At 39.3% G+C, this 25290-nt stretch overlaps 1 protein-coding gene across 1 annotated transcript in view; it reads right to left on the reverse strand.

The window, feature by feature from the left end:
- The window catches only part of ZFR (zinc finger RNA binding protein), an 83231-nt gene that overhangs the window by 14323 nt on the left and 43618 nt on the right, over positions 1-25290 (reverse strand). Inside the window, exons 12-17 of the mRNA XM_075540904.1 lie at positions 22570-22732; positions 20134-20339; positions 19222-19372; positions 14238-14379; positions 9563-9660; positions 8609-8704 (exon numbers count right to left, since the gene is read on the reverse strand). Coding sequence (XP_075397019.1) covers positions 8609-8704; positions 9563-9660; positions 14238-14379; positions 19222-19372; positions 20134-20339; positions 22570-22732 — 856 coding nt within the window. The remainder of the gene's footprint in view (positions 1-8608; positions 8705-9562; positions 9661-14237; positions 14380-19221; positions 19373-20133; positions 20340-22569; positions 22733-25290) is intronic.

Consider the following 25290-nt stretch of genomic DNA (forward strand, 5'->3'; position numbering starts at 1 on the left):
AATGGTTACACAGGATAAGGACAACTCAATTTAAGAATACCTGGCGTTCCAAAAAGAGAATCATTATTAATCAAAATTAATAGAATAACATTCTCTCAATTGAAAGAAGAATCAAATCTGTAGGGCAACATGGCACAAAGATTTCAAAGCAATAGTGATTCTGAAGAAAACAAGATATATTTTGGTTCAATTTTTGATAAATGCATTTTTAAAAGTTTGGTATATAAAGGACAATTTTTTTTTAAGAGGATGAAATCCAGGATAGGTAATCCAAAGAGATGGTTATTCCAAGGGAAGTTGAAGGTAATGGGGAGCTAATAATAATGGGCATAAGAATGAAGAAAATGTTCCAAAATTAAATGTGGTGATGATTGAACAACCTCTTTTAAATATATTTAAGCAAATCAATGGTATGGCATGTTAATTACATATGCCAATAAAATCATTAAGAAAGAAACAAGTGAAAAACTGAAACTTAAACATGAATTTCTCATTAAATCAATTCCCAAACATGAAAGATAATCTTTAGGAGAAAAAACCAAAATCGCAATGACTAAATACAGGAAATAGGGTTACAGAAGGTAAGTGTAGTCGTTTACACTGCACTAAGGTATAAAGAACATAAACAAAACCAACTCCATGGCCACTGATTTGATACCAAGTCACAGCGACCAGTCTGGAGATTGTAAATCTGTGTGGCAGCAGACAGCATAGCCTTGCTTGAAAAGGGGCTTGTGGGTTTCAACCTTGAGTTGGTCATTAACAGCCCAATGCCAAGTTCACAGCTGCATCATGGTGCCTTATAAAAAGCATGAGCATGTACATTTCCTTACCACCCCATTTTATGTTAATTTATATAAAGAGAAATCAATCGAGAATGAAATTTAATATTGCTTTTTGCTTAAATATAGGAAAATGTAAAACAAAAATCCAAAATAGGAAGGAGAAAGGAAGCAAATACATGACAAATAAAAAGGCATGATCACAAATTAAGAAAACAAACAGATGAATGAGGATGCAATGCAAAGGTGTAAGAGCAACTATTAGAAGAACTAAAAATAAACCATAAAATTGCCCAGGTTAACAGAAGGACAACACACGGAACCAAACTCAATCAGAATAATATTAATGTAAAGGACAGAAAACAAAACAAACATTAAAAGTATGATCTAATACTGGGAACAAAGACATAAAGGCAAGAAATATGATAAACAAACTCATGTACTCACAGATGTGGTAAATCACCAGACCTAATAATATAAGGGTGCTTTAAAAGATTTGTAAGATGGAAAAAAAAGGAGTTTTTCCATGAGCTCCTTGTATAACCATCAAATCTAAATAAATGAACAAAATCACATACCCGACAAGTAATAACATAAGAATGCTCAAGTGTCAATAGAGAGAAAACTTAGCAAAAAGAGTTCTGGTATCGCTCTCAGGCAAATACAGGGCAGCTAATAGCATGGTTGGTGGTCAGAGAGGGTCTGCTCCTGTAAAGATTCCTAAGGCCCCAGAAACCCTATATACATACGAGTGGATCCCTTCCAAAACCAATTCTCCCACTCCCAAATTATGTACTATATATTTTTTTTTTTTACAAAACCTTATCACCTTCAAAGTACTCTCCATTACACCTAATACATTCGTAAAATCTACGAGTCCATTCTTGGAGACATTTTTCAAATTCATCTGTTGGGATGCTTGACAGCACCTCCCTGTGGTCAAACTGCTGTCCTTTCATGTCCCTCTTCATTCTCACAAACAAAAAGAAGTCACATGGAGCACAATCAAGAGAGGTGGGGCAAGAGGCATGCTATTTTTTGTCCAAAACTGGCGCACTTAGTTGACTGAGTAGATGCGTTGTTATGGCGGCAAAACCAGTCCCCCATTTGCACAAATTAGGAATTATTTGTCTCACACTGTTACACAATCTTTTCAGAACCTCTAAACAGAAAGCTTGATTAACAGTCTGACGTGGTGGAACAAACTCCAAATGCACTACAAGTCAACATATTTGTCCATTCAGGAAGTTGATGGACGTCCAGAAAGAGGTTTATCATTAATTGGCATTTCACGTTTTTTGAAACAAGAAAACCATTCATACACTTGAGTTTTTCCCAAAGCACTGTCCTTGTAAGCTGTGTTCAACATCACAATGCAGTCTGTGGCATTTTTCCGGAGCAGGAAACAAAAATTTCACAGCTGCATGCTATTCTCTTACATGAGACATCACAAAAAATGTTTGCGTGAAACTGCTTTTACGGAAAAAAAAAAAAAATTCACTGTGACCAGAGGGAATCTTCCCAGGGGACACCACAGGGTGCACAAACTCAGAGCGAGTTGCTTGATGTGGGAAAAATGCACGAAAGCTCTGATCAGTCCAGGAGAATTCTGGCTTTCTTTGGATACCCCCCCTCCCATGTTTCTATGGGATAGGGTTTCAAGTCTAGTTTTTAACAACAGATTCTTAGACTATGACATTAAAAGCAGAAGCAGCAAAAGTGAGTTATGTCTGTATCAAATGTATTGGACAGTGAATTTTTAAAATCATTTTATTGGGGTTGGTACAGCTCTTATCATAATCAATTAATACATCCATTGTGTCGTGCACATTTGTACAGATGTAGCCATCATCATTTTCAAAACATTTTCTTTCTACTCGAGCCCTTGGTATCAGCTCATTTCTGCCTCCCACCCTTTCCCTCATGAATCCTAGGACAAGTGAATTATTGCAGATGTAGTCAGGTAAAAATTCAACACATTATCACTTGGTCTCCCTTTCAATCAATTTTAAATTCGTTCTAATTTTTTAGTATTTTTAGCTTTCTTTTCAATTGAGGGTTCTGTTTCACGTTCTTGTTGTGATGGTTATGAAGTGTTTTTCCTACAACACTGCTTGATGTGGCTGAACAACGGAATGACAGGGCATCTGCATTCGCTCCCAACCCAATGGTGTGGGAAACCCCCGTATATGAAATGCGGGACAAGTGCGTGCATAGAGTGAGTGGCTGGATGAGTGGTTCCTTGGGGGTGGACATGCAGGGGCGGGTGGGGAAGGCAGTGACACTGAGTGAAAGAATGAAGAGAAGTTCTAACACTGCTCCTGGTGATGCCCATAGAACCCTTCCTGATGTGACCCAATTACTGAACTCTGTGACGTGAATGACATGCCAAACAAAACAAAGCTCACGGCCATCAAGGGGACAGTGACTAGTTGGGAGGGCAGGGTAGAACTTCCCCACTGAGTTTCTCAGACTGAAACTTTTTAAAAAACCATTTTATTAGGGGCTCATGCAACTCTTATCACAATCCATACATCCATCCACTGTGTCAAGCACATTTGTACATTTGTTGCCATCATCATTCTCAAAACATTTACTTTCTACTCGAGCTCTTGGAATCAGCTCATTTTCTCCCTCCCTCCCGAACCCTTGGTAACTTATAAATTATTATTATTTTGTCATATCTTACACTGTCTGGCATCTCCCTTCACCTACTTTTCTGTTGTCGGTCCCCCGGGAACGAGGTTAAATGTAGATCCTTGTAATCGGTTCCCTTTCTACACCACCCTCCCTCCACTCTCCAGGTATCACCACTCTCTGCACTGGTCCTGAGGGGATCATCTGTCCTGGATTCCCTGTGTTTCCAGTTCCTATCTGTACCAGTGTATATCCTCTGGTCTAGCCAGATTTGTAAGGCAGAATTGGGATCATGACAGTGGAAGGGGAAGGAAGCATTTAGGAACTAGAGGAAATTTGTATATTTCATTGTTGCTACACTGCGTCGTTTCCTCCCCAAGACCCTTCCTTAAGGGGATGTCCAGTTGCCTACAGTTGGGTCTTGGTCCCCAATCTGTACTCCCCCTCATTCACAATGATTTGATTTGTTCTTTGATGCCTGATATCTGATCCCTTCAACACCTCATGATCACACAGGCTGGTGTTTCTTCCATGTGGGCTTTGTTGCTTCTGAGCTAGATGGCTGCTTGTTTACTTTCAAACCTTTAAGACCTCAGATGCTGTATCTTTTGATCGTCGGATCCATCAGCTTTCTCCACATTTGCTTATGGCACCCTCTTTGTCTTCACCGATCATGTCGCGAAGGTGAGCATCATGGAATGCCAGTTTAATAGAACAAAGTATTCTTGCATTGAGGGAGTACTTGAGTGGAGGTCCAATGTCCATCTGCTACCTTAATACTAAACCTATACATACATGCACATAGATCTATTTCCCCATCCTCATATATATATTTACATATGTACATGCCTGTATTTAGACCTCTATAAATACTCTGTCTCCTAGTTCTTTCCTGTATTTCCTTTTACTTTCCTCTTGTCCCACTATCGTGCTCAGCCTTCATTTGGGTTTCAGTAATTCCTCTCCGTTACATTACCCTTGATCACACCCTAACAGGGTCAAATGGACGGGATGAGTCAATCAGAGTGCAGTATAGCACCACACAAAACACACAATATCCCTCTGGCTTCTTGAGGCTTCCTCACCTGCCACTATTGTGACCCCAGTCCTGGCTGCCTTTCACTGCGGGCTAGACTGGAGCATGTACACAGGTACAGATAAGAGCTCAGGACAGACGGAATCCAGGTCAGATAAACCCCTTAGGAACAGAAAGGGGAGCAGCAAGATGAGGAAGGTCAGAGGAAGGTGGGGAGCAGAGGGAAGGGAGCATCAATTGCAATGACTGACATAACCACACACCACCCCCAGGGGGATGAACAAAAAATGGGTATTAGATTTGAACAGACATTTCATCATAGAAGATAAGCAAATGACCAACCATCACATGGAAAGATGCTCAATGTCTTTAGTCCTTGGTTGTTACTGATATAGTAGAGTCCTGAGACGTAAATCAAAACCACAACGAGACACCACCTAACCTCCATTAGAATGACTATATATATATATTTTTAGTAGAAACAAAGTTGGTATGGTTGCAAAAATATTAGAACTCTCAAAAACTTAAAACACAGAAGTACTATTAAAAACTCACCAGTCAATTCTGACTCATAGTCACCCTGAAGGACAGGGGAGAATTGCTCTTGTGGGTTTTCCAAGATTCTAACTGTATACGGGAGTACACAGTGAACTGCTGTCCATGCAGTAAAACCTACTAAACCACCCAGGCTCTTCTATGACCCTTCAATACCACTCCTAGGTATATGATCAGAAGAACTGAGAGCAGGAGGGCAAAAGCATTTACCACGATAGTCACTGTAGCATGTTCACAATTGTCCAAGGGTGAAAGCTACCTACATGTCCATCAACAGAATAGAAAAACAAAATGTTGTCTGAGTATACATACATATACACAAAATGAAACTACTGTCATAAAGAGCAATGATTTTGTGATGCATGTCACCAAAGGACAATGATTACATGATCCCATTTATGAGACTCGGAAAATGTGGAGAGTAAAGCTATTTAGTGTCTATCAGGTGTAGAACAGGCGGGGAAATACTGCTCAGGCAAGCACTTTCTGTGAATGGTGGGGGAATAATCTTAAAGTGGACAGTAGTGAAGGAGGTACATAATTAAAGTCACTGACTCATACATGTAAAAATTGTTATACTGGCTAATGTTTAATATATATAGCATTTTGCCACAATTAAAAAGAAAAAATACTACTTGTAGCTTAAAGACAAAACAAAGATAAATGTAAAATATATAAAAAATAAATAGAAAACATCATACATATAAGCAATACATTGTGTTCTGCGGAAAAATTAGTCTTAAAGCCCCAACAGAACGGACGAGTAAATACATGAATGAGTCAAGCTTCCAAATAAAAATATTTGTAAAAAGACCAAGCCCAAGGAAGGTGGGGGTATATATTAGTAAAGAAGAAAAAAAAAAACATACAAAAAAGTTTTTCTGCTAAGAAAACACAGTATCATTTTTGATAACCAATGCTTAGAGAACACAGAATGTGGTGCTACTTTTAAATGTCAAATAGTGATATTTTTGTAGTTTTCCCCCAGTACCAAATATCAGTGTATTTATGTTATTAAGTACATGATTTTAGAGGTCAATGGTTCTGAGTATCCCTCGTTACTTTCTCTAATCATTTTCCCCTGGCATGCCTTATGTCCCCCCAATTCTCTCTTCTCTACTTAGTTCTTATTAACTCCTTACACTCAAAGAGTATCTTCTCCAAAGCAGATAGATCAATCTGCTAAAGAAGAGGACAAATGAGGTGTTGGGTTGAGGAGGGCAGACCAGCTGCAGTGCTAGAACTTCTGTGTAGGAGCAGCCAGAGGGAGAGTCTCTGGTCCAGAATCTCCATTTTGGCAGTTATTGAACTTGGAATGGCTTTAACAGTTGAGTTTAAGGAAGCAGGAATGGAGAATAATGGTGTCTGATCCTTGTATTTTAATAATTGTTTATAAAATACTGGTGTCTGATCCTTGTATTTTAGTAATTGTTTTAAAATAAAATAAAGAGGTTGTGGACATTTAAAAAAATTATTTTTAAAAATTTGAATGCCTCGCCAAGCTAGTTGGTTTGCTTTGAAAGATATAATTTGCTGAAATTAATTCCAGAAGACAGAACTAATAACAATAGAAGAAACAGAAAATGCTACTTACTTAAGGAACAATGTTTATAAATCGTCAATGGTTACAGATAAACCCCTCAGGACTGATAATGAGAGTAGCGATACCAGGAGGGGAAGGGAAAGGTGAAGATATATATCACAATGATCTTTAGATAACCCCCTCCCAGGGGGGATGGACAACAGAAAAGTGGGTGAAGGGAGACATCAGTCAGTGTAGGACATTAAAAAAATAATAATTATTATTTGTAAATTATCAAGGGTTCACGAGGAAGGGAAAAAATGAGGAACTGATACTAAGAACTCAAGGAGAAGGAATATGTTTTGAAAATGAAGATGGCAACAAATGTTTTTGACACAATGGATGTATGTATGGATTGTGATAAGAGCTGTATGAACCCCCAATAAAATGGTTTTAAAAAAATCCAACCTACTTTGGACTTGGAAAATGCTTCCAAATTAGTTTAAGTTAGTGTATCAATACTTCTATGTCTGACCAAGAGTTCACAAAAACAAATTATAAAAACTTCTGTTATATCCATGTAAAAATCTCACACAGAACTTGACAATGGGCATTCTCACATATAGACCTACTCCTGGAGTGCACAGCTCCCCAAATGCCCAAGCCAAACTCACTACCACTGAGTGACTTTAGACTCCTAACAACTCTCTAAAGACAGGGTGGTCCTGCCCCCATGGGTTTCCCAGGTTGCAAATCTTAATGGAAGCAGAAAGCTTCATCTATCTTGAGAGGCGGCTTGGTGGTTTCCAAACTGCTGACCACTGGTTTGACTCCTTCTGACTCTGTTTCCAAAACTCTTAAAAGGGCACCATATTTTCTTTAGTTAATAGCATAGCCACAATGGCATTGACATGATTACATTCCCAGGACCACCCAGGTCTTTAGCAACGGGCAGAAAGGCTGCTACCACCACTCACAAAGATGCTGGGATTGATAGAGCTTACGTTGCACATAAAGTTTATATTATTTCTACCTTGCTTTTTTTTCCTCCAAGTTTCTTGAAGTTCCCTCACAGAAGTCGTCCCTGATTTACAACTGAGCTTCTTTTTGGTGCTTCTGATGCAAATCAAATACCTCGTTTTCCTAAAGTTTCCGTTACTGTGCTTCCTTTAGTATCAGTGTCTTGATATATCTGATCTTTTGTCTTTGGGGGTTGGAAGCATTATATACTAACTTAAAGACATATTTTAAAAGCAGTACATATTAAGGATCACTGTTGTGAGCTAATGCAAGTTATTACTTTTAAAAAGTTGAGAACCTAATCACCCACTTGTGATTAAAATGACAGCATGTGCCCAAGGACAAACTTGAGAAGGCTTAGAAAAGAAGACATTACGGAAATAGGAAAGACAGGAAGATATGGGTTAAGAGAGCTGTTCCATGGGGAGGTTGCAGGTAATAAGGGGAAACAAAAGGTTTACAAATATTTTAGAGGAAAACGGTTCTGCTCTGCAAACTTTTATCCAATTCACTAGGGAAGGGCCACACGCAGGTCACACCGTGTTGTGTACAGGGTTGCTGCGAGTGGGCCTGACTCAATGGCACTGACCCCACCACCACTCATCCTGGATATGGTTTTAACTCGGGGGGGGGGGGAGAGTAATTTTTATTTTCTGCAAAGGGGCAAGTACGTCAAGTAAGTTGGGAAACTATGCTATACAGGGTTACCAAGAGTATACATCTATGGGAACAGACAGCCTCGTCTTCCTTCTGTGGAGTGGCTAATGATGAGTTTGAATTACCAGGAACCTTGTGGTTTTGCAGCCCATAGCCCAGCTGACAGTAGTCCACCATGGCTCCTTAGGAGTATAAATGAAAGCCTATTACTAACTTTACCGTTTAAATATTAATCAACATTGAGGAGACCAAAAATAAGGAACACACAAACCGCAAATATAACCTGTAAACTTTGTAACATTACACAATGAAACCCCCAGGACTTCTCACTACAAGAGAAACTATATTAAAATAAAATAATAAACTTAAAGACTCTATCTGCTAGTACATACTACTCACCCAGCTTGGAAAATCGGACCAGGTTGGAACTCGCTGGCAGAGGTCACGGAGAATACGTATGATTATCACACAGGACTGCAGTCCATTTGCTCTAGCCTTGAGAGCAACACAAACAGCAACTGAATTAGTCTTTAGAAATAGTGAAAACGTCCCTTGATGAAGAGAAGTTAAAATACCACTGTTGAATGGAAGCTCAGATAAAAATGAAACAAAAACAATCACACTTAAATTGGATTCAATGAGCTGCCATTTACAGCAGTATTTTATGCCAGGGTTAGTATTTAAAAGCTGGTATTGTAGGTCAGAGTAAACAGGTTAAACAAGAATAACATTCCTTGATCCCCTGTGAACTTTGACCTGTGTTCATTTATAACAGTTAACTTAAAAAAAAATCTGCCTACATTAGAAATAAAAGAAAAGGTAGAGAGCTAAAAAGTCTGTCTAGAGACTGAAAGGTTAGGGAGATCTGCTTGGTTTCCCGTCTGTGCCTTTGCATGACTGCAAAGTCACTAAACCAAACAGCTGCCTCCTCCCCTTTCACTCCCTGCACTTCTTAACTTAGAGAAAGAGGGGAATCTTAAAACGATACACAAAGCTTTAAACACATATTCCATTATTTAAAGCAAAGTTCACCTGCAGCCTTATGGAATACAATATAGAAACACAAACACGTGGTGTTCCTAAATAAGTCAACTTTTAAAAGTCACTAAAAATAAAAGTAAAAAAACACCCCAAACTATAAAACACCCCAAAGGTAAGTTTATTGTCAAATCAATAGTAACTGCGATACGCAGCTCTTCGTACCCAGCTTTCTATGTTAACATGTTTTCTGAGATTTAATGTAAAATAGTATCGCTTGGGTGATCTTTGGAAATGTTTAAACACAGTTAAACATATTGTACTCAACGACTCTCGCATAAGGCTACAAGAAAAAAGTAAAATGATGTTCCGAACCTGGAACCACTTAGCGTGGCGTAGAGCAGCCAGAGCGTCAAGGCATTTTTGCCTGTCCAAGACGTCCGGTGGGTCTTTCACCATACCCGAGGTTACATCTAAAATGGATTGAATTGGCAAAATGCAGTGAGGAATGGGTGTTTGACCAGGTGAGCAAGAGACTTCCTTTAAAGTAGCATCAGTGTCACATGAGCCACTTGAGAGTTTATCAGCTCTTCAATGCACCCAGAAAGTTATTCTCAGCAAATTTATGCAATCTGATGAGAAGATCAAAACAGAAGTAAGCCAGGGTCTTAAACTTACTTTGTCATGACAAGACAGAGATTGAAATACTATATTAAGTAATGTAATAATCTCTGGAAAAAGAAAACCCACCGCCAAATTAAAACCCACAGGAAGGATTACTGGACACAGTGCGCCAGCACAAAGACAAGACAAGAGGGAACACAAAAATCCACCTAGCAAATGAGAATATACAATTAACCACTGAATTTACTGAGCATTCTAAAATGGCCAGAGGTTCCCACCCTGAGGCAGATATGGCAGAGGACTTAGATAAACATGAAGAGACCAATACATTAACTACAATGGAGCATTGGGCAAAAAATGGGCACCTCCAAATTAGTCCAATGCTTTCTCTCCCACAACAGAATTCCAGAGGAAAATGAAATGCATTTTTAAAGCACTAGGTTTTCTGAAGCATGAATGGAGAGAAATCGCAGGGAAAGTAGAAAAGGACAGTAAGAACTAGCATGGTTAAAGAGAGGAAGCATGCAAGAAGCAGTAAGCAAAATGCTACCCTGGTAAGTAATATGGAGGGTCTTTCAAGCTACAGACAACAGATTTGAATTAGATTACAGTATTAAAAACATAAATGAGTTACACAACACTTAAGAAGAAAACATGGACCTACACTAAAGTTTCCATTAATAAAAGTAGTTTGGAGAGTCAGTTTTATATTCATCCAAACATATCTATAAAATTTGAATACAATAAATAACAAATTTGCTAGTTAAACTACTAACAAATAAACAGCAACTAATCCCACCTAATTCATAGCTCTTGGTGATTATAATGAATATTTTTCTTAAATAGAAAAAAGGCCTAGTAGGCAAGCAATCTACTGAAAAGAGCTGCCCCCTGGCTAACTAGCATCAAATTAATGGGGCACTTAAGGTACAGTTTAATCAAACATTGAGGGCATCCGATGAAGATAAAGTAAATGAGAAGCATATGAATAGAATTTTTTAAAAAAACTTCAATAAGATTTAGTTTCGCAACACTAGTTGCAACTTGAAGGAAATCAACTGATCCTAGTTTATATGAGCCTTCAAAAGTCTTAATAAATGCTTGACGTACTTGAGGAAATGGCATGTTAAACCTGATAAAGAATTCAAATGCTAGTTAGGCTTTCTCTAGTTCTTACTCCTTAATCAGATGGGCACAAAAATTTAAAACATGTATTAACAGCAAGCTTTAACAAAATGATTAAAAAAATAAAAAGGCCAAAAACCCACTATGTGAGAATTTGAGAATGAACACTGAAATTTCAGTGCTAAAAGAAATGATCAACAAAAAAATCTCATTAACAAGCAATCCCCAAATCGTTCAAGACCAACTATTGAACCCCAGAAATAACTTGGACCTCATAAGTGGACTACTTTAAGATAAAGAAAAAGGGCACAGGAAAGCAGAGCTCATTAAGAAAGTTAGTAAAGAGAAGTGAGGAAACACTCCCAATACTAAGCCCACCCCCAACGCAGGGCTGACAGAATGCACTGACAGTCCTCTTCCCATGGTCCTTATTCATCTGCTAAGGTAAGAATGCAAATAGGTGACAATATGCAATCTCTTTCTAAAGTTTCTGATTTTCTAATGTTAATTCAAGGTTTTAACCGTCTCTTCCAATATATGTTGTTTTTGGTTTCCTTTTGACACACATGTATTCACAAAACTTTGGAAATTTTAATGATACAAGTCAAAGATGCCAAGACACCTATTGCAATTTAAAATCAAAATTAAGAGCTGTAAGCAGAATATTTCTGTTAAATTTAGAGTGTGGATTTTTGCACTCATTTTTTAATTCAAGTAGATTAACCCCTTAGATATACCAGGCTAAAATCATACTTGTTGCCTAACACCCAGTTAACAAAACAAAAATTGATTAATTTATAAGAACAAAGTGTAAATTCTTACCCTATAGGAATGTATTTCATAAGTAAGGGGTTAATCACCAGTTAGAAGACATGCTGTGTCCACACTATTTTATGATGAAACATTAATGGGCATATATTAATTGAACGTGGTTATGTAAAATATATAATCCACCCACCCATTTAAAAACTAGTGTGAACACTGCTTAATTTAGAAGACAAAGACAAAACAAACAAAACAGCCACACAAAAGGACAACAAATGCTAGACTCTGCTTCCAAAATCCCTCCTTAAATCAAGTGGCAGGTGTGACACTGAGCTTTTGAAAACCTTGGTCAAAAATCCTTCCGATGTATTGGCAGCACCCCCTGACAGGAATCAATCCCCTCTGCTAGAAGGCTTTGGACCGGGCCTGATAAGCTATAGACAGAAAAAAAGATACAATATTTGACTTGCTGCAGAAAAAGATCCTGTAGCAAGGGTTAGTGCCTGTTGAACATTTCAAGCTTAGTCAATTAAATGTTTGCTTAATATTTAACTGTCAAACACAGTACCATACACAAATTTGTCATGCGTTTAACAGTTATTTCTGCAATTTAATCATTCCTCTAAGAATCATTTTTGGTATTAAACAGGACCCATTTCATATTAAAGAGGCTATCGTGCTACGTGCAAGTCACAAGTCTCGACTGGCAACAGTTCTTCCGGCAAAGCCTTCCTTCCCCCCTGTGCTAACTTCCCAAAGCAAGCTAGAGTAGGAGGCTTTAAATGATTCTAAGACACAGAGCATCGGGAGCTGCAGTGAGAGAGAATACATACCGTTATTCTGCAGCAAGAAAGAAGCAACTCTTCATAATGAAACCAATTCTGGTTCGCTGCAGCTAGCCGCAGCGAGGACCACTACCAATGTTCCTGGACTTTTTGCACATCCAGCTTTTCAGCTCAGTGTCTGGAAGTGGAATCTTTCCATTTTGGACTGGTCATTTCCCTTTCATAATACTTATGAAATTCAGAATCATCCTAACTCAAGTTGGGTCAGACAAAAATGTAATTTTGTTTCCTTTAGAAGGGGCTCGGTTATGAAGAATCCACTATAAACATGATAGCACTAACTTTAGACTTTTGCAACATAGTAAAATGGCTTCGACAAATAGAAATTCAATTAACCCTAAATACAATTGGACAAAATGTGCTCTTAAAGTCAAATGGCTTCATGTGGTAAATCCCATGAGTGGAAGCGTTCTTCTCAAATCCTAAGCAGAAAATCATACACTGCATCTGACTCGACCAGATAAACTCAGGACCTGCTTTTCCAGCAACATCCATGGTCAGACCTTGAGTCCAAACTCATGTTCACATAAAAGATCCTTTACACAGAACTCACTTATCTTTTAAGATGCAAAGCTTAAGTGAAATAATGCAGCATGTAAGTCTTGAAGTGGAGTACATACAAAGTATACAAGATTACAGATGTCCCTGAGTAATTATTTTTGTAAAACATTCTTTCCTGGGTTGTGGAAATCCCAGTGCCTTAAAAAAATTGTTTTGCTGTAAGAAAATAAATTTAAAGGGGCAGAATTGGGAGTCTACTGAAGCTATGTCACAGGAATAAATTTAATATTCATCACACAGCATCCTTTTCTCACTCTGCATCAACAAGAAAGATTAGTGTACACGCTAACTCCATACGCAACATGTTAAGATGCATGAATACAACATGAAAGGAAACAAAGTAAATTTTATCTGACCCATAAAACAGAACCAACATACTGCAGACACTGATCATGCTTTTTGGCTTAAAAGCTTTTGGAGCTTTGAAAATGTTACAGAACAGTCCCTAAAGCAACATTGCTGGCACCAGGATTTCATATTCTACAATCGTAAATTACGCTGAACAACCATTAATTGTATGAAAAACTAACTATACCACTTATTATTTCAGCATCTCTTATACAATGGTAGGGTCAAATGGCCCAATCTGCATGTGGTAGGATGCTTGGTATTGATGAAAGCACTCCAAACCAAAGAATAACCTCAGAGAACTAGAAAGAGTCATCGCCAGACAATCCAAATCCATGTTGATATACACCAGAATGTCTTTTAATATTAAGTGTTATTTTCAACCAAATTTGCTTTTTAAACGCCTCAATTTTGGGGTAGATTAAGGTAAAAGAAAGAACTTAATAGAAATTGAGGCCCTTCACTAGTAACATTTCTTTCATTTTAATGTGCTGACTATACTGCTAAAAAGAATTTTGAATTTTTTTTCCCAGAAATCTGAGGTTAGCAAGAAAAGAAAAAACCCCAAAATCAATTATACTGTGAGTGTTTTATGTAAAACTACAAAGAGCATTTACTTATTAGGGAATTATCTTAAGAGAAACTGGGTGCTAAAGGGTGAAAAGTAGCAAATTCATGTGTAATGCCAGCATGTTGCCTTCTAGGGCGTAATGCCATCTTAAAGAGTAGGTAAATGAATGGAAATAGTTAACAGAAAGTAGAATGGTTAGTGGCTTTCCAACCTCCTTCCCTCATGTTCTCTTCTCGGATAATTGGAGATGTCAGGGTGATAGTGACTTGCATTTTGGGTTCCACACATGAATTCAAAATTATTGCCGCTTCAGTCGCAGCACATTTTATGTCATACTTCTCAGGACTGATAACCTATGCAACAAAGAGTACAAGAATTAGCTGGATCATTTCCTTATCAGACAAAGCAGTTTCATCACAGTTCTTTCACTTTCTTAATCCATTAACCGCTATCATACCCATTCTATAAAAATTACATACTTCAAGAGGCTGGGCCATAAATATACATGGTAATGCTTATACTTCCTTACCTTTAAAATGTTTTGTTAATATTTACCATCGCATTATGAGTTATTTGCATCTGTATCAATTTCTCTTAGATAACAAATTATTAAGTAAAAGAAATATTGCTGAATTTATCACTGTACCTTCACACAGCATGTGATTTTAAGTATTCATGTATTTGCAGAATTTGTTTAAGACTGACATAGGTCCCTAACCTGCAGGGGCCATGTTTTGCCGACTACACCACTCACTGTATGTTCTCTGTAAGTTTGACAGCTCTACAAAGTCCCCTGGTTTATAGCAAAGAAGCCCTAGGATTCTGTGAAATTTGGCAGACATGTGAAAAGTCCCAGTTTATACAGAAGAAATGAAGACTCTATAGAAATTAGACAAATTCTAGCTCTGTGTTTGACAAGCAATGTGAAGATCAGCAAATCAACCTCCTCTGTGCCTTTTCTGTAAAAAGGGAGAGAGGGTAATTGCACCTAGCCTAGAGAGTTGTTGGAAGATTCAATGATTTAACTCTGTAGATGCACACTAGTAAAGATAGGAACTGGAAACACAGGGAATCCAGGGAGGATGATCCCTTCAGGACCAGTGGTGTGAGTGCAGATACTGGGAGGGCAGAGGGAGGGTGGGTTGGAAAGGGGAAACCGATTACAAGGATCTGCATGTGACTTCCTCCCTGGGGGATGGAAAACAGAAGTGGGTGCGGAGAGACATCAGAAAGGTCAAGATATGACAAAATATTAATTTAGAAATTATCAGGGATTCATGAGGGAGAGGAGAGCGGGAAGGGAGGGGAAAAAAAGAGGACCTGATGCAAAGGGCTTAAGTGGAGAGCAAATGTTTTGAAAATGATGAGGGCAATGAATGTACAGATGTGCGTTACACATAGATGTATGTATGGATTGTGAAAAGAGTTGAATGAGCCCCTAATAAAACGATTAAAAAAAGAGAGAGATATGTAAGAGTCCCAGTGTTTTAAAAAAAGAATTAACTCTGTAAAAAACAGTGTCCCCAGTGCCGCAAGGTGTGAATGCAATATCACGGCATAGAGTAGGGAACCAGTGGAGAGGTCTGGGAGGCTGGCCCCAGCACCAAAAAGTAAGTGGATTCCTGCCCCTGCCCCGAAAAGAATTTGTTTCAAAGGACGACACTGATTCAGCAGCTCCGGGAGATGGACATATCTGATCAGAGCACACGGGAGCAGATGAAGGGGCAGGAGGAGAAAGTGGAACACAGCCTGGCCCTCCAGGCCGTGAGGATGATGTTCCTGAGTAGAGCAGCCAGTCCACAGAGAGAACAACATGGCTGGCCCCACTATGAGATATGATGCCCCTCAGTGACTAAGGGCGATACAGGGGACAGCACCGGAGACACAGTGTGGGAATTGCACCTGACCTGATCCCACCACACCGAGGCAAAGTACTGGGGGAGTGCAGCGGAACAGCAAGGGAATGGAGCGGCAAGGTCCCAGGGAATGCTGAAAGTGGACTTTGGGGCCAGAGTGTGGTGCCCCAACAGACTGGACTGGAAAACGCTCCTAAGGGCCAGCAAACGATCCTTGAACGAACTACAAGCCTTTCTTTTGTGAAGTGTTTTGTTTTGTTCTTTGTCAGTGGTTTGTTTTTGTTGTCTGGTTGTATACTGTTGCTTTGTTTTCCTCTGTCTTGTTTTCGTGCATGTTAGTGTCTCCACAGGTCTGTCTGAATAGGGCAGACTGGATGAACTATCTGGAGGAAAAACAACGGGACCGACAGTTCTGGGGGGACTAGGGGTGGGGGAAGGGGGAGTAAGGAAGTGGTGTTAACAAACACAGGGACAAGGGAACAACATGGAACCCAAAATGGTAGTGAGAAGGGAGTGGCAGGCCTGGTGGGGAATGATCAAGGGTAAGGTCGCGTAGAGAAGAGGTATACTCTAGCCCAGGTGGGGACGGAGCATGGTAGTGGGGCAGGAGGAAAGTCAAGGGAGATGGAGCTGAGAGTCAAGGGGCATTTATGGAGGTCTAGACAAAGACATGTACATGCAAATATATATATGAGGATGGGGAAATAGATCTATGTGTCTATATTTATAGGTTTAGTATTAAGGTGGCGGAAGGACCTTGGGCCTCTATTCAAGCACTCCCTCAATGCATGAATACTTTCTTTTATTAAACTGGCACTCTATGATGCTCACTCTCCCGACACAACGGCTGGAGCCAAAGTGGGTGAACAAGTAAATGTAGTGAAGAAAGCTGATGGTGCTCGGCTATCAAAAGAGATAGTGTCTGGGGTTTTAAAGGCTTGGAGATAAACAAGCGGCCATCTAGCTCAGAAACAACAAAGCCCACATGGAAGAACACACCAAACTGTGTGATCGCGTGGTCCCGAAGGTATCAGTTATCAGGCATCAAAGAACAAAAAAATCATATCATTGGCTGCACACTTTCATGATACGATTGCCGAAGACAAACGGGTGCATAAGCAAATGTGGCGAAGAAAGCTGATGGTGCCCGGCTGTCGAAAGAGATAGTGTCTGGGGTCTTAAAGGCTTGAAGGTAAACAAGCGGCCATCTAGCTCAGAAGCAATAAAGCCCACATGGAAGAAGCACACCAGCCGGTGCGATCACGAGGTGGGACCAGGTATAAGGCATCATGCAAAAAAAAAAAAAAAAGAATATATATATGTGTGTGTGTATATGTGCACACACACACACACACACACACACACACACATATATATATATACCATAGCAAATGAAGGGGGTAGTGCAGAGTAGAGACCCGAGGTCCAAGAGTCGGCCACTGGAGATCCCCTCACAGAGGGGTTTAGGAGAGGAGATGGGTCAGTCAGGGTACGATGTAGTACCGATGACGAACACAGCTTTACCCCAGATCCTGGATGCTTCCTCCCAACTACCATGATCCAAATTCTACCTTGCAGGACTGGATAGGACAGAGATTGTACACTGGTGCATATGGGAGCTGGAGGCACAGGGAATCCAGGGTGGACAATACCATCAGGACCAGGGGTGTGAGGGGCGAGGCTGGGAGAGTAGAGGGTGAGTGGGTTGGCAAGGGGGAACTGATTAAAAGGATCCACATGTGACCTCCTCCCAGGGAGATGGACGGCAGAGAAGGGGGGGAGGAGGGGGGAGAGACTCCGGATAGGGCAAGATATGACAAAATAACAATCTGTAGATTATCAAGGACTCATGAAGGAGAGGGGAGCGGGGAGGGAGGGGAAAAAAAAAAAGAGGACCTGATGCGGAGGGCTTAAGTGGAGAGCAAATGCTTTCAACGGATGTGCTTTATACAATTGATGTATGTATATGTGTGGATTGTGATGAGTTGTATGAGCCCCTAATAAAATGTAAAAAAAAGAAAATGATTAGGGCAAAGAATGTACAGATGTGCTTTATACAATTGATGTATGTATATGCATGGATTGTGATGAGTTGTATGAGCCCCTAATAAAATGTTAAAAATATATACATATAAAAGGAATTAAATGAAAAGATAATGGAATAATTAAAGTACCCTCATATAAGATTAAAAAACAAAACAAAAAACCAGTGTCTGGCACATCAAGCCAAAATTCATGGTCTTTGAAATGTACCAGACCCATCAGGACCCTCCAGGGAAACGTACAAGTGCTCCAAAGCGAACCGTCTCACCCTCCCGAGTGTGATGCAACGTCTAACTGCTGACTTGGCAGTTAGCAGCCCAAGCCTAGCCCACCGTGCCACGATGCCTTTAGTAGCACACAGTGCTACATAATTATGATGATGAATTCAGTTTCTGATTACTCACTTATCTAATAGATTGTTAGTATAAAATACCTACTGTTTGGCAGTTCTAATAACCACTACACTTAATTTCTGGCAAACGCCAAGATTCTTCTAATGCCCCAAACCTTTTATTCTCCCTGCTTACCACCTTTAGCAGAGGGCCAGGAAGCAGACACACAAAGCTAACCCTGCTGTATGCTAATAACAGTCTTTTCCAAAACAAAGAACTTAATGCAACAGGTGACATAGAAAGCAAAGCGGAGCAAGTGGCAGAGCTGTGAGAATTTAAGTTTAACGGCATGCTTAACTAACTGCCACTTTTGCTACCAGTTGTTCTGCTATGCGCAGCTACCAGTCTTGCTCATTACTGCAGAATTTGCCAATCCTTGAATTTAGAATGCCTATTTACATTCTGGGTTTTGAAATAAATTCTATACCTGGAAATATTTAAGGAATCATTGTTTCAAATCTCATTTGAACCAAGTGATCTTTATTAAAGAAATATTTGCTGTTGCAGAACAATAAGAAACACTCAATTAGCTATGGCCATGTTTTGCTGGCTGAACACTTAAAGAAATAAAGTCAGCCACCAGGAACATGGAGAAAAAAATAAAGAGTAGGGCAAGCAGTACATATGCAATAATATTACATTTTGAAATAAATTGGGAAGATGATTTCCTACCATCTACTAAGACTACAAGGCCTAAGGCAATAGAGAAATTACTTTGACCACTTAGTACAAGTAAAATAAAAAAACTTCTAAGCAAAATAACCAAAAACCAGTAACAACGACAAAATTCATGATGAAAATCAAGTCAACATTTTAAAGGGCTGGCTTACATTTAAACGAAAGCACAATTAGTCCTGCCAAAAAACAGACAAGGAGTAAAAAAGAACATTTTCACAATACTTACAGCAAGCTGTTTGGGTAGGTTTTCTGCAATACGGCTTAGTAATGACTTTGAAGGTTTCTCTGAGCACAGCAAAACAAGGTTGACATTTCTATCTCCTCGGAGAAGTAATCCTTTTGCCAACACGCCGACTCGCAAAACACCTTTCAAAGCTCTGCAGTGAAGTCAAGTTATAATATGACATTTTATCAGTCAGAATCACGAAACCTACTAAACACGTAATAGTACTAATACAATTCCAAATACTACAGTAGAAAATCTTAAATTAATAAATCTGCTATTGAATAGTTATTTATAAGAGATCAATACATATGAAAAACAACAGCTAAAATGCATTCAGTGCTTACAGTACTTCTGAATTATACCTCAGGGTAAGAAAGCTACACAGGTAAGTAAGCTCTCATGGGGACAACTACAAAAGAAATGAACATTTCTGTTTTTCACTTTGCAAACTCAACCAGGGTCATGTCAAATACAAAAATATTTCTAAGTGGTAAAGAAAAATGACAAGGAACAGAGACCACAATGCAATCTTGCTGTGAAAGGTAATGCCAAAGCCCAGCTCTGCTTACACTTATGGCCAATCCTGCAAGGGAAAAGGAGCCAAGAAAACAAAACCTGGGGCGCAGGTGACAAATACGATGAATATTTTAGAAAGCAGCTCACTGCAATGAGAAGCTACAAGGAATGAACTCAGATGGTTTTCAATATATTAAAATAAAATGAGGACGACGTACAAGATGAGGTAGCGTACACGAATGTGATTAAAGCCAGCTATGTCTAAATACAAAACATCTAGTGCAAGCCTATGTGTAAGACATGCCAGCTCACACCAGTGCTTAAGTCTGCAAAATCTTTCACAAAAGTCTAAGAACTCAAATGTACGGTACAATGAAAAGCAAATCTGAAACACACCTGTCCTTACCACCCTCTTTTTTATCATCTCCCTCCTTGTTTTTGCTTTTTTCGTGTTCAGACAAGCTGTCTGAAACAAGCTTTAAGGCGCGCTCAGTGATAGAAACAATTTTCTGAACTGCCTGTAACTCTTCTTCGGTGGGATAAATGGTTGCATGCTTGGTCATCACATAACGGTCATCAGATGAGTCAGGACGCCGCAAAGGCTACAGAGGAAGAAAACCTGTTACTAACCGTAAAAAAAGGGCTCAGGAGCAGAATAGTTTCACCTATGCCTATTTTTCAATAAAATCTTTTCAATAAAAAGTCAATTATGCAAAATGTCCATATGAAACAATTTTCTCCTTTTTACTAAAAATGAAATGGAAACTATGAAAAGTTAAAATATCAAAACTATACCTACATGAGGGGGATATCCCCCAAAATCCAATTTTTTCCTTCAAACTTATATATTAAAATTTTTTTTACAAAACAATCTTATCACCTTCAAAGTACTCTCCATTACACTTAATACATTTGTCAAATCTACGATTCCATTCTTGGAGAGACATTTTTCAAACCCATCTGTTTGGATGACTGACAGCACCTCCCTCATTTTTCCTTCACCTCTTCTGTAGTCAAATCACTGTCCCTTCATGTCCCTCCTCATTCAAGGAAACAAAAGGAAATCACACAGAGTGAGGTTGGGTGAGTAAGGTATGTGGAACAAGAGAGGCATGCTTTTTTGCCCAAAATTGGCACACTGTAGAAGGCTGCGTGAGTAGGTGCACTCTCGTGGGGGTCAGTTCCCTGTCTGCCACAAATCGGGTATTTTTTTTGCCACACCGTTATACAGTATTTTCAGAACCTCTAAATACAAAGCCTGATTAACAGTCTGACCTGGTGGAATGAACTTGAAATACACTATCCTCACCACCCTCAATCAAAAAAAAAAAAAACCAACTCAAATGAGCATCCTCTTGATCTTTGATTTCACTTGACGAACTTTTTGTGGGCAAGGTGATGATGGCATCTTCCACTGGCTTGATTGATGTTTGCTTTGAGGTCATGTCTTGTCACTGGTAGTGAGTGACCTTGGGAAAAAAGTCTCAGTCTCGTCCTTAATTGTTTCCTGGTTAGTCAGAACCTGAGTCACAAATTTCACAGCGACCCATCTTATTCCCAAATCTTCCATTGAAATTCGCTGAACTGAGTTCCATGATAGTCCAGATAACTTCCCCATCTCTTCAATGGTCCATCGTCAGTCTCCGAACACAAATGCATGAAATTTGTTGACATTTTTATCCATTCAGAAAAGGAGGAAACCACTCAAACACGAGTTTTTCACACAGGGTTCTCCCTGTAAGCTGTATTCAACATCACAAGTTTTTCACAGCCCCAGCAGGAAACAAAATGTCACAGCCTTACTTTGCTCTTTTAAATCAGCTATCACAAAAAAACGAGATTCTAGTGAAACTGCTTTTATGAAAAAACTCCCTGTGCCCAGAGATCCTTCCCACTAGGCTAGTGATGACACCAGGTGCACTAACTCAGATTGAGTTGCTCTATGCTTGCCAAGTGGGGAAAAATGCATACTAGGTAAGCTCCGCTCCACCCAGCACAACTCTGGAGTTTGGTTTTTTTTTTGTACCCCCTCAGAGGCCTACTATGCCTCAAAATAGGCAAAACTAAAACATATGAAACCTATAGCTAAGGAAATGCTTTTGATTCAATTCTAAACCAGTGTGATTCTGAATTTGTGTTCAGTAACTCAAATTTTACACTTGTCAAGGTGCTGTGCAAAAACCAGTTAGAGAACAGGTTTAGTGTTTGCCACTGTCTTAAACTGCTCTCTAGAAAACAAAACCAATGCAAAACCCTTTTTTTTTTTCCTACTGTGTGTACTCATGTCAGTGATTGCGCACATCCCAGAAATAAATGGCTCTACTTTTCCACAGCTTCATGGGCACACACATTCTCGGGCTGGAGGGCTCTTCCAGTCTTCCCTACACCTGGGGTGCTCATCCTGAACCATTTACCTACGCCTCATCCTTTACAAAAAGGAGGTTTTATATAGTCAGGGTTTGAGGGAAAAGATATTCTAGGTCACCGGTAATTGTAAAATTAAAAGAATGTTAAAAACTTGAATACTTTGTACCCTTTGTTGATCTAAGGGCCAACAGCCACAAGAGCAGCTCTTTGTGGAGGAGCAACTGGGAACAAAAGTACTGCTCCTATTTACTTACAGTGAAAACAAGACTGATTTATTGAAACACTATAAGATCCTTTTAGTCCCTACAGATACTGGAGTAGTAAAAGAAGGGAATGTTTTATGTCACATCAAAAACTACTATGAGGTTATAAAGTCTAAGCCTTGAACCTCTCTCTAATCACTGCTTGCCAATTCGGCCCCAGCTTTCAATTGTTCACTCCGTGCGTAAACAGAGTGACACTCACTGCAGGTCCCTGTGGCTGAGGAGGCATGCCTGGTCGGACTCCGAGAAGGCCCAGGGGGCCTGGAGGACCATGAGGATAGCCTCCATCGGGCATGCGACGGCGATCATCCCAATGATGCTGCTCCTCCTCCATCCTCCTCCAATACATGTCCTCTTCGTAACGTCTGAAATAAAAAATGACATTACAAATGTGTGAGGAAAATGACAACTAAAGAATTTACATCACTAACAAGCAAATATTTTCTTCTGGAGGAAAATAAACAACAACAACCAAAACCAAACACAATTTCTTCCATGTTGCACCTGCTTGACACATTTTCATTTGGAAATGGAAGTGGAAGATGAAAAAATAAAGGAAAGTAGAACGAAATCTCACACCTTAAGGACAAAATAGAAAGAAAAGGCAGCAGAAACCCCTGCCTCTGTGAACTGGAAAATCAAACTGCTAGAGGGGCCAAACCAGTAAAGTGGGCAAGTGAAAGACTCTGCGCAGAGGAGACATTTAGAAATTTTCATCATGTCTCCACCCCACTTCCCCAATGAGCTCACTTCTACTTATGCCTCAGAACCTACTGCATTGTGCAGGTTGAACTTATTTCATTTCTAAATTAATAATAAAGGTACAGATAAAGATATAAGGAAAAACAACAGTACAGGCACAGTGACAAACAGGCAACAGTGATGGTGAAGTAAAAAGCAAATGCCTTGACTAAAGCCAACAGCTGTTACCATCTGCTACTAACTTCTGCCATAAGAAACACAAGCTGCAGTGCTACAGACTGGCCATCCTGAATTGGGCACTCATGATCTACTACGCTGGGAATGACATATGAATGAACTGTGTCAGAAGCATCTTAGTCTTTAAAGTGACATCTTTCCCCCACCCCCCTTTATTTTTATGTCTTCTTAAAATAAATTTCCCTTGCTATCAGCTCCCAGTCCTCTCTTCCCATATCCTCAGGGAATCATTGCTCCTGTTACTGTTTCTGAAGAGTTATCGATCTTGGCTTTCATACATCATATGATCTTAATTATACAAATGAATTTACAGAGGTAAAGACCGTAGCAGTAAGGGGAGGAAATAGCAAACAACTAGAGGATAGTTATGTGTTTCATCTCTGCTTTATAACAAGGACTTCTGCAACAGATTTCCTCAAGATACGCCATTTGATTTCTTGACTGCCACTTCCACAGAAGCTTACTGTAGATCCCAGTAAAATTGACAACTTCAATCTTTCTGCCATTTATCATGATGTTGTTTGCTGATAAAATTGTGAAGATTTTTTTTTGTAATGTTGAAGTTTAATCCATGCTGAAGGATATAGTTAACAAATGCTCCAAGTCTTACTTCCAGCAAGCAAGGTTGTATCACCTGAATATAACAAGTTGTTAATGAATCATCTTAACCCGATGCTGCATTTCTTCAAGTCCAGCTTCTTGGATTACTCACTCAATATACCTTTAAGTAGGTATGATGAAAAGATACAACCCCAATATAGTATGTTTGATCCCTTGACTGTTGGTTCCATGAGCAGTTTGTGGATCCACGTAAGATGGAATCTCTGACTACTTCAAACTTTTCTCTATTCACCATGATGTGACCTATTGGCTTTTGTTTAATTTTTTACCGTGTAATTCATATTGACGTCGGCTATCCCTAATCTTCATCAAGTATTTCAAGTCTTCCTCGCTTTCATTAGGCAAGTGTGTCATCCATATATTCCAGGTTGTTAACCACTTTCTTCTAAGCTTGGTGCCCTGTGTTCTTTTTCATATAACCACCATAAAGCCACAAAGTCAGTGGTGAGGTCTTCCATGTAGATGTATTAACAGTATTCTATCACTGATAGCATTGTACTTCAGAATAGATCATGCCATTCCTTTCAATCTATCATTCCCAGCATAACAGACGATGAGTGCCTAAGTCAAAATGTTCACAAAAAGTTCACTAATGCCTAGGCCATCAATCTTCAAGTGTTTGATGTCATTTTTGACACATCCAATTTTCTTAACCTCCCTGGTGGTAATCCTGAGTGTGGCTCAGGGTAAATGTCAACTGTGTATTAAAGTTTATCATACCTGGAATGTCTATCTACTAGAGAGATTAAAATGAGCAATTTCTTAAGAATTACAGGCTGACAATATAAAACAACAAATTTTATGCAAAACAATGTACTGCTTTGTGTCCAAAATTACTGACATAATTAGACCGCCAGGGAGGTTAATTCATACTTCACACAGCCCATGTGACAATTATCAATGTTTCAGTCATTTCTTCTGAGCTGTGACACAGCGACTAACAAAGCTCTCACCAGCTTTTCTTCATCTATGTCGTGTAGTCAGCTCTGCTTTGAGAAGGCAACTCTTCTTCCCAATCGTGTTTTTTGTCTTCCAACATAAGAGTTCTCTACTGTATGGTTTCAGTGGCTAATGATTCAGAAATGGACCACCTTTTCCTTCTCCCTGGTCTTTGTTTTTTACTTAATAATATTAATATTCTACATTTAGCAATATTTTAAGACACAGTTAAGTAGAATATTAAATTTTTAAGTTTTATTATCAAATTGAGAGCTATAACCCACATAAGCAAAAGACACTTTGGATTCACCAAACATTAAAAGGATAAACAAGCCCAGGGACCTACGAAGAGAACCACGGCCTCTTATCTCCAGTACAGGCAGATGTAGGTGTCCATCAATGAAACCTTTCTGGAATCTTATAA

The sequence above is a fragment of the Tenrec ecaudatus genome, chromosome 2, assembly GCF_050624435.1.
Source record: "Tenrec ecaudatus isolate mTenEca1 chromosome 2, mTenEca1.hap1, whole genome shotgun sequence".
Lineage (NCBI taxonomy): Eukaryota > Metazoa > Chordata > Mammalia > Afrosoricida > Tenrecidae > Tenrec > Tenrec ecaudatus.